This window comes from Nelumbo nucifera, chromosome 4, assembly GCF_055504915.1.
Source record: "Nelumbo nucifera cultivar China Antique chromosome 4, China Antique-T2T, whole genome shotgun sequence".
In the NCBI taxonomy this organism is placed as follows: domain Eukaryota; kingdom Viridiplantae; phylum Streptophyta; class Magnoliopsida; order Proteales; family Nelumbonaceae; genus Nelumbo; species Nelumbo nucifera.
Genome location: NC_142652.1, coordinates 9,807,920 through 9,818,011, shown reverse-complemented (window position 1 = coordinate 9,818,011; position 10,092 = coordinate 9,807,920). Strand labels below are relative to the sequence as shown.

The window sequence follows — 10,092 nt, the reverse complement described above, 5'->3', positions numbered from 1 at the left end:
CAACTTACACTAGGAGTGATCATGGGCCACACAACGATTGGACTTGACCTTGGCTCGAGCTTAACTCTACATAGGCCTGGGGCGGGCTTCCAGGCCCAAACCCTGAATTTTACGGGCCGGGCTAAGAACCATCCCTATTTGAGGCATTTGCATTCCCAGGTCTCAGCCAAACCCGAATTTGCTAAACAACGACGATGAAGATTCTCCTTATTAATGAGTCTTGCAATCTTGCCGTTGTTGCGTCCCGACTCCTGAGCACTAGAAAGCCGAAGTGAAAAACTGAGAAAGATTTTCCTGTGAACCCTAGAAAAGGATCAGAAAAAAATGGCAGACTCAAGCTCGTCTGGACCAGATCGTGGCCAGCCTTCTTCGTCATCGGATACGTACGTATAAGAGTTCTGATTATGGTTTTCCCACTTTAGATGCCATCCGTTTTGGGCGAACACCATTCCTTCTGGTTTAAGTGTTGATTTGTTCTGAAATTTAATGTGTATAATGTGGGGGTTTTTTGTAGCGTCAAATCTATTGTTTTTGAATGCATGCATGTACTAAGAGTCTAGGACTTAGGTTTTAGGGTTAGGGTTTTGAATTTTGACTCTCGAAGTTTCTTTGACACACAAGCTTCCTGCAAAGGAAAAGAGCTTCAGTTAAAACTTTCGTCAGCGATGGCCTTTATCCAGGACAATAATTATAGTTCATCTTCTTTTGAACAACAAATAAAAGCTAGTTCTGGTGCAGAATTTTACCTATTTTTGCATGTCGAAACAATAGCTAGATTTATGACATCAATAGAATGACACAATGGCTGTAACTTAGCATTTTTATCAACGGAAATTCTAACATGAGGATGCTTGCTTGGGTCTTAATTGAAACTCAGTCTACGGCACTGTGGCTTGTAAAGGGTTCCGATTGAAGTTTCTGCTAATCATAAACTAAAGGTTCTAATTCGTACACTAGCACATGAATCCCTTACCTGTGCATACCAGAAATTGGCCATACAGAATTATAGAGAAAACAATAAAAACCTAATTTCTGTATGTGTTGATAAACTTCTTAGTTGAAGGACCAAGGCACAGAGATGAACTCAAATCAACATGAAGGACATATATATAAACTTGTGATGTTTTACCGTTGTTGTTCAAGTGATTAGTAGGCTGGGAAACTTGTCACCTGGGCATCCAGCCAGGTATCATCACCTAGGTTGTAATTTTCATATAGAAAATATGGGTGTTTTAGGTTGTTCCCCGTTTATGAATTAGCTTGTTTCCCTAGCTGTGAGTCAAGATTTTAAAGTTTTTTAAAGTTTTATCGAAACCTGTACAATTTTGATGTTTTTTTTTTGTTTTGATTGCGCATATGTATAGAATTTGACATGTATATAGTTTAAAATGAAATAGGAGATACCCAAATATTTAGCTAAGATGGTTACTGATCAAATATATACATAGCTAAGATAAAAGGAGACAAAAGAGGAATGTGCAGGTGTCAGAGAGGAAATGGGAACAAAGAGAGAAAACAGGAAAATGTCAGATATTTTAGTAATTAATATAATTTCATTATTGTGTTCTGTATGGATTATAAAACTTTGATGGAATTAAACAAATATTTTTGTAGAGGATGAACCAATCAAATAATAAATAAATCAATACCTTGGTCTAGCAATTAGAGAAAAAAATGAAGTGATTTAACATGTGAAAGAATCAAAGTTAAAAGTTGAGTTAAAACAATTTACATAGCCTATGAAAAACTGGGAGATGGGTTTTCTATTCTAATAATTTATGAAATAGAGATACAAGGGGAATGTGTATGTTAATTCATAGGACGGGAATAAACAAACAAATGAAAGGACACAGTGCTTCTTATGTTGAATGCAGAGATAGATATATAGGAGAGAGAATTCAAGTGAATTTGTAAATACAAGGATAAACAAATGATGGAGTGGAGCTCCTTTTTCTGATCATAGATAAGACCAAAAAGATGAACAGAATGACTTTTTTTGTCATCTAGTGAGTAAAATAATTAAGGGTATGGGTTTCTAATGCCTGGAGGTTTCTTGTTTCTGAGGCTGCATCTCTGAGGAAAGGTGCCGCAGGGACTTTCCTGCATCAACACCACACCTAGCATGACCAGATGCATTCACTTTGTCATGGGGCTCTTGAGCCATTATGGGTAAGGCCATCAACCCAAATTCAGCTTGAGCCAACCCATTAAGGAGCTTAAAACTTCCTTAATAACTTGTTCACTAAAAGACAATGCTACAAGTCATTCAGTTCAGCCACTTCAGCTGTTATCAAATACCCCCTGAGAGGCCTCTTGTAAAGAATGCAAAACATGGCAAGTGGTTAATTGAAGCTCTAATAAAATGAATACCTTACTTTCCCATTGTTGTTGCAGTTTATCCTAGACTTATTTTATGGTTTTTTAAACTCGAAAATGGTCTCAGATGATGTCTGTGTACACTCTTTTACCCATCTTTGTATGTTGTATGGTGGTACACCTCCCATGCAAAGACATGAAACTTAGGGACAAAATTACCCTGAGAAGATGCTTTATTGCTTAGTGCCCACCTACAGTGCCTGACAACTTTGCGTTGTGATTCAATATCCTAATTATATTTGGTAGGTGCCAGTGCTATTTATTGTCAGCTGATAGTGTTAACAAAACAGAAGTAGAATGGTCCTGTGAGAATTGATAGTTAATAAAAAAAAGGAACAAGGAGTTAAGATTACATTGCATTCATTGATTGTTTACTGCATACTTGTATATTAGGAAGCACCTCTTTCATGGGGAATGATTAAAAAAATATTACCTCTTTTCTTGACAGCAATTTAACCATTCTTGGACCACAAATGGTGTTTTGTCATAATTCATAAATAATGAATGGCTGCAGACGGTATCTGTTTATTTGGATTTGAATATGGTTCAGGGCAATCTGAGTTTGATCCTAATTCAATACAGATAAGATTCGATTTGAATCTGAATATTAATGAATCAAATTTGGATCAAGGTGTATCCAAATTTGATCTAATCTGTTCGCAACCCTAAAGATATATGTGCATACCATCCCAATATAAGAGCATTTAATAATGAAGCTTATGTCACTATGTCATTGCAATGTATGCCCTGCTCATGTGTTATTGCAATATCTGCCGTATGTCATGCTATGTATGTCCTGCTCATGTATGAATTATTGTGGCCCTTCTTCCCGTGTTGGACACCAATACTGCCTGGATACTGGCATAGGAGTCTAGATCTGATTTATGTCAAGTATGACTCAACAAGCCGGTGTCATGTTTAAAAAATAGAATTCAGGAGAAGAAAATATTGGATATCTTCTGAAACATCATGTGCCTATAGGGACATAATTGGGATCCATGCCACTATAGACCATGCACCTTGAGTCGATAGGCACAGTGGCACACATATATCATTTAGGGTTTATGTCCAATATTTTCTTTTCCCTTGTTGGACACCAATGTTGGATACTGGCATAGGTGTCTAAATCTGATTTATGCCAAGTAACTCTGCAAGTGGGGGTCATGTTTAGAAAAAAAGTATTCAGGAAAAGATAATATTGGATATTATTGATCAAAAAAAAAAAAGATAATATTGGATATCTTCTGAAACATCATGTACCTAGGGGCATAAGTGATTGGGCTTTTGATAGCTAGGAACATTCTATAAGAAAAGTTGCAACTTATTATGTCTTCTGGAGCTTAGTTTATGCCAAACAAGCAAGAAGAAATAAAGATAGCAATATGCAAAAATTACCTTAAAGAATCCAGAGTGTTGGATTTGGATCTGTGCCCAAAATAGACACTTTGTCCATTTGGGATGTCCGTGTAAACTATTAAATGGGTAGAAAAACCCTAGGTCAACATGGTATGGATCTTTTGGTTTTTTTATGTGGATTATTATCCATGATTTATTTATATGTTATTTTGAATCCCCTTATCTAGTAGAATAAGTTTCGTGTACATTTCTTACAGGAAAAGCAGTAAGAGGGATTTTTCTACTGCAATTTTGGAACGCAAAAAATCTCCTAACCGCCTTATTGTTGATGAGGCTGTCAATGATGATAATTCTGTGGTTTCAATGAACCCTGCTACAATGGAAAAGCTTCAGTTTTTTCGGGGAGACACAGTTCTAATTAAGGTTCTCTCTCTACTTATTCTTTTCTGCCATACTATGTAGAAATTGCTTTCGGACATTCTTTTACCATATTTGAATGTTACAGGGGAAGAAACGAAGGGACACAGTGTGTATTGTTCTTGTTGATGAACAATGCGAAGAAGCAAAAATTAGAATGAACAAAGTTGTGCGTGCTAATCTCAGGGTACGACTTGGGGATGTTATCTCTGTTCATCAGTGTCCAGATGTGAAGTATGGGAAGCGTGTTCACATCCTTCCTATTGATGACACAATTGAGGGTGTGACTGGCAACCTATTCGATGCATATTTGAAGCGTGAGTCCCGTGCAGTGTTTATGTATATAAGTTGATTTTTTTTCTGCACTAACTATTTTATGTGGAACTTGTTTCTATGCAGTATCATTGACGTGTCTGACACTCATGTCTTCTTGTATTCAACAGCATATTTCTTGGAATCATATAGACCTGTAAGGAAGGGTGACCTTTTCCTAGTAAGGGGGGGCATGCGGAGTGTTGAATTTAAAGTAATTGAGACAGATCCTGGTGAGTACTGTGTTGTTGCACCAGACACAGAGATCTTCTGTGAAGGAGAACCTATCAAACGCGAAGATGAAGAGAGACTAAATGAAGTTGGATATGATGATGTTGGTGGTGTCAGGAAGCAAATGGCACAGATACGGGAGCTGGTGGAGCTTCCTTTGAGGCATCCACAACTGTTTAAATCCATTGGTGTAAAGCCCCCTAAAGGAATATTACTCTATGGTCCACCAGGTTCTGGGAAGACCCTTATTGCAAAGGCAGTTGCCAATGAAACAGGTGCTTTCTTCTTCTTGATAAATGGGCCTGAAATAATGTCAAAGTTGGCAGGTGAAAGTGAAAGTAACTTGCGAAAGGCTTTTGAAGAAGCCGAAAAGAATGCTCCTTCAATCATATTTATTGATGAGATTGATTCCATTGCCCCAAAGAGAGAAAAGACACATGGTGAGGTGGAGAGGCGTATAGTATCCCAACTTCTGACTTTAATGGATGGTCTTAAGACAAGAGCTCATGTGATTGTCATTGGAGCAACCAACAGGCCTAATAGCATTGACCCAGCTTTGAGGAGATTTGGAAGATTTGATCGAGAGATTGACATTGGTGTGCCTGATGAAATTGGGAGGTTGGAAGTTCTTCGTATTCATACAAAGAATATGAAGCTTGCAGAAGATGTGAGTATTTTACATTATCACGCATTTTAGTTTTATTGTTACTGTCTAAATATGGACATGTTCCTTGCAACTTGTTTTGCAGGTTGATCTTGAAAGAGTTGCAAAAGATACCCATGGTTATGTCGGAGCAGATCTTGCTGCTCTTTGCACTGAGGCTGCTCTCCAGTGTATTAGGGAGAAAATGGATGTTATTGACTTAGAAGATGAGTCAATTGATGCTGAGGTTTTAAATTCCATGGCTGTGACAAATGAACACTTCAAAACTGCACTGGGGTCTTCTAATCCGTCAGCCTTGCGTGAAACGGTAAGTTGTAAATCAAATCTCTCTTTACTCAATGATCTTCCTGCTGCAGTTTCTAACATTTTATTTTATGAATATAAGTACAGTTATCTGATGATAGGTGATGTGGACTTTTCTTGGCAGGTTGTGGAGGTGCCAAATGTCTCATGGGATGATATCGGTGGGTTGGATAATGTCAAAAGAGAGCTACAGGAGGTAATTTTTCATTTTCTTGATCATTCTTCTGCACCTTTTCTTTCTACCTATAGTTATGTTTTATAATTGGCCATCATCCATCACTTTTAGCAATCTTGGTTCTTGAGAAGCACACTGATAATTCATTATCTGCTGATTTTCATCTGCTTGTAGATTTGCTTGAGGCTTTTGCTTGATATTATGTAATCAGCACCCTATACCTGTGTCATTTTATAGTTTTTTCTGCTATGCCTTTTTAGTCACCAAATTTCCAATGGGAAAATGAATTACATCATGTTTTTGGTTATTGGCAGACTGTCCAATATCCGGTGGAGCATCCTGAAAAGTTTGAGAAGTTCGGTATGTCTCCGTCCAAGGGTGTCCTCTTCTATGGGCCTCCTGGATGTGGTAAAACCTTACTTGCAAAGGCAATAGCAAATGAATGTCAAGCAAATTTCATAAGTGTTAAAGGCCCTGAATTACTGACTATGTGGTTTGGAGAAAGTGAGGCTAATGTTCGAGAGATATTCGACAAGGCGCGGCAGTCAGCTCCTTGTGTACTTTTCTTTGATGAACTTGATTCTATTGCAACTCAGGTGACTTGTTAATTTTACATGCATTTCTTCTTGTACTTCTACCATGCATGCACATACAGTGAATATATCTTTAAATAACTCTTACTGTTAGGGCTGCAAGTCGGGGCCGGGTTAGGTCGAGTTGAGGCTAACCCTAGCCCAACCCTAACCCTAACCCAACCCGACCTTCAACCCAACCAACCCCAACCCTAACCCTAACTAAATTCCTTCAACCCTAACCCAACCCAACCCAACCCGAAGTCAATTTTGGGTTGGGTTAACCTTCTTCCCATCCTTTAAAACCTCATAGAATTTCTCAACTTTAGATCTTAACTCAACTTTCACTACATATATTAATCCTATGTTTCATTAGTATTTGTTTGTTGACATTATATTTTTGTTTTTTTATTACAAAATTCAGAAAAACAAGTGTTAGAAATGACTATAGTTTATTATGAGTTATGACTTACGATAGATCTTTCTTGGGCAGCAAACAACATAGAGGAGATGAAGAATAAAATTTTCAAAAAACATAAAATAATTAATGTTATTAAGGTTTTAGTCTTTCTGATTAGGATTAAGTGAAGTGATTATCTTAAAAGAAATACATGAGACTGTGGTGAGGCCTATACAAATATCATGCATCTAAACAAATCGATGTATGTTATATATTAATATAACATATTTTATATATGACATGTACTATTGACTCCAGTTCGGGTTGGGTCGGGTTGGCTAAGGGGTCAACCCTAACCCAACCCGAAGTAAAGTCGGGTTCATGAATTTCAACCCTAACCCTAACCCGAACATCAACCCGACCCGACCCAACCCAACCCAACTTTTTTGGGTTGGGTTCGGGCCAACCTGGCCCAAGTTGCAGCCTTACTTACTGTCAATACTTTGTTGCTTGTTCTGTCAGCGTGGTAATTCAGTTGGAGATGCTGGTGGGGCAGCAGACAGAGTTTTGAACCAACTTCTGACAGAAATGGATGGAATGACTGCAAAGAAGACAGTTTTCATCATTGGGGCAACAAACAGGCCAGACATTATTGACCCAGCATTGCTCAGGCCTGGTCGTCTAGACCAGTTGATTTATATACCATTGCCAGATGAGGCTTCCCGTCTTCAAATCTTCAAAGCATGTTTGCGAAAATCACCTGTCTCTCGAGATGTTGACCTTTCAGCACTTGCAAGATATACACATGGTTTCAGTGGTGCTGATATCACAGAAATCTGCCAGCGTGCTTGCAAATATGCAATCAGAGAGAATATTGAAAAGGTAATGAAGTCTGAATCAACTCAGAAGTCAGAACCTTACTTCTGCTCTACTAACACCCCTCAAAGGCTATCATTTATTTGGATTAAACTAAAAAGTGATGCTGGATAAATTTGACCTTCTGTTTCAGGAAGGTTATCAAGAGTATATTTGTATGGTGCTGTAGGAGAGTATGCTGATTAGTTTTATCATGCTCAATCCTTGTAAACTAGAAAAATGAAAGTAATTATATAAATTGCAAGCTAGCTTAGTTTCTACTAGTCGGTCATCAACTTGAGCCAAAATTTAGCTGGGTCCAATTTTTTTTGTACAGAAGACCTGGGATGAGTCAGGTCTGTTTATGCATGGAGAACATCATATAATCTAAAAGTAAATAAGCGTCAGCTTTACAGTGCTAAACATTAATTCTCACAATATTGTCTCCTTCAGTTCAAATTATTTTTGTTTTTCTTCACTAGCACTTACGAAACATAGATTCGTTCTTTTTAATTGCTTGCATTTGATCCTATTGTTTGGTTCTCAGCCCAAGCCACCCCATCTGTGGGTGGTTTTACTTTATCGTGTTGGAGTTGAGCTCCTTGTTACCAGCCTGATTTGAAACCCTATCAGAACAAGTCACAGGTGGTGAGATTTCTGAAGCAAATTCTAGTCACTATAAATGGAGCCACATGTGCTTTTTGATAATAAAATACCACTTATAGCATTGTTATTTGGTGATCTCAGTCCAAGATGAATGATGTTTTAAGGAGATTGTTTTGAGATTTTCAATTTATCTCTTATTTTTAGCCGTTACTTCATTTGAGGACTTGCCAGTCTTGCTAATCCAAGTATACCTGCGGTTGATCTTTCTCAGTGGCTTATTGGTATTCAACCTGGATTCTCCATGTTTCTCGTTCTTCAAAATCACGGAGGTTCTGCTTTTAATATTTTGGACTATGTTGCTGAGTTCTGGTTCTTGCATTTCTGTTGTGGCTCTAATCTTGCATGTAGAAAGTACTTCAGGCCCACCACTTCTGGATAGGAAACATTGATCTGCATGCCAAATTTTAAGAATGTTTCATGTACTCAAGTTGATGTTGATCAGCTAAAAAATTTTCCGACATTGCTGATAGCTGTAATAGTTCACTTCATTTTCTTCATAAGTTGTTATTGAATGGCTTGTTGTGTTTCAGTTTTTATTTTTCTCCCCCTTCACCTATTAGAGATTTGACAGGATATTGAAAGAGAGAGAAAGAGGAGAGAGAACCCAGAAGCAATGGAAGAAGATGACACTGATGATGTCCATGAGATCAAAGCTGCACACTTTGAAGAATCTATGAAATATGCTCGCCGGAGTGTGAGTGATGCTGACATCAGAAAATACCAACTCTTTGCTCAGACATTACAACAGTTCCGTGGGTTTGGATCAGAATTCAGATTTGCAGATCGCCCTGAGAATGCTGCGGGCGGAGGAGATACAGATCCATTCTCTTCTGCGGCAGCTGCTGGAGATGATGATGACTTGTATAGTTGAAAAGTTGATCCCAATTACAAGTACTGTCAACATGTGGGGATCCACTGTTGTTTTTTTCTTTCTGTAGGGTTCAGAATCTTTGCCCAGCTTTTTTTCTTTTTCTTTTTGGAATCCTTAATCCCAAATAGCCTCTGCAAAATGCCTACTTTCATCGGCCACGTTTTGTAATTTTGTTAGATAAGCTTGTGTACTCATCCACCCTGATGCAACTTTCTTTTGCCTGAAATGTTAAATTCTGTAATTTCAGTAAAGTCGTTGAAATGAATCCATCGATTTATCTCCCGTTTTGATTGATTGAAACTTCAAAGTATGGGAAGAGGCGAGAGGGGTAAAGTCCACGTATGAGCAGTAACAGAAGAAAAAAAAAACCAAGATAGTTTTTCTCTTTGCTTGTTCACTAAAGTGATGCTCGACAATATGATTGTTGTGGGTTTTTACCGTTCAGTCCACCCCAGAAATTCTAGTTTCACCGTACAGTTCAGGTTAGGTGTCGGAATTGATGCCAATTCACGAACAGGTATGGGTGTTGTAGTGGAGATGTTTATAAATTTGAATTGTTGTAAGTCTGTAGTTCAAATCAGAATTGTGAGGTGGAGTGCAGTCCAAGAATCTCTGTTGTTGTTTGTTTGTTTTATTCTTCAAAACAAAACGTTAAAAACCAACTACTCTGTTGATGTCGAAGTTGTTGTTTTGAAAAACATTCACTATTATTCATTTCATATATTCGAACACCCCCTCAATGGACCATTTAACTAAGGATTGCTTGGATTTATTTCGCAGGGGTCTATTTAGCGGTTGCGGTGCAGCTCATTTAGACAAAATTCCCTTGGAATTCCATTTTATTGAATTTGAATATACGATTCATCCCAATCTGATCTGATCTGATCGGAATCA

The 10,092-nt window shown here is 37.9% G+C and overlaps 1 protein-coding gene across 3 annotated transcripts; it reads left to right on the top strand.

The window, feature by feature from the left end:
* Window positions 1–20: 20 nt before the first annotated feature.
* Window positions 21–9,480, top strand: LOC104591448 (cell division cycle protein 48 homolog). 3 transcript variants are annotated; one of them, XR_734255.3, is made up of 10 exons: window positions 21–383; window positions 3,990–4,155; window positions 4,238–4,466; window positions 4,593–5,359; window positions 5,442–5,663; window positions 5,784–5,855; window positions 6,149–6,430; window positions 7,329–7,688; window positions 8,539–8,799; window positions 8,899–9,018. XR_734255.3 is itself a non-coding variant. In XM_010250282.3 (9 exons), the coding sequence occupies exons 1-9, from the start codon at window positions 325–327 to the stop codon at window positions 9,196–9,198; spliced, it is 2,457 nt and encodes an 818-aa protein (XP_010248584.1). In that variant the 5' UTR covers window positions 21–324; the 3' UTR covers window positions 9,199–9,480. The 3 variants fall into 3 exon arrangements, 2 of the variants coding, with proteins under 2 accessions (XP_010248584.1, XP_010248585.1); XM_010250282.3 differs by lacking the exon at window positions 8,539–8,799 and having other exon boundaries at window positions 8,899–9,480; XM_010250283.3 differs by lacking the exons at window positions 7,329–7,688; window positions 8,539–8,799 and having other exon boundaries at window positions 8,899–9,480.
* Window positions 9,481–10,092: the final 612 nt, after the last annotated feature.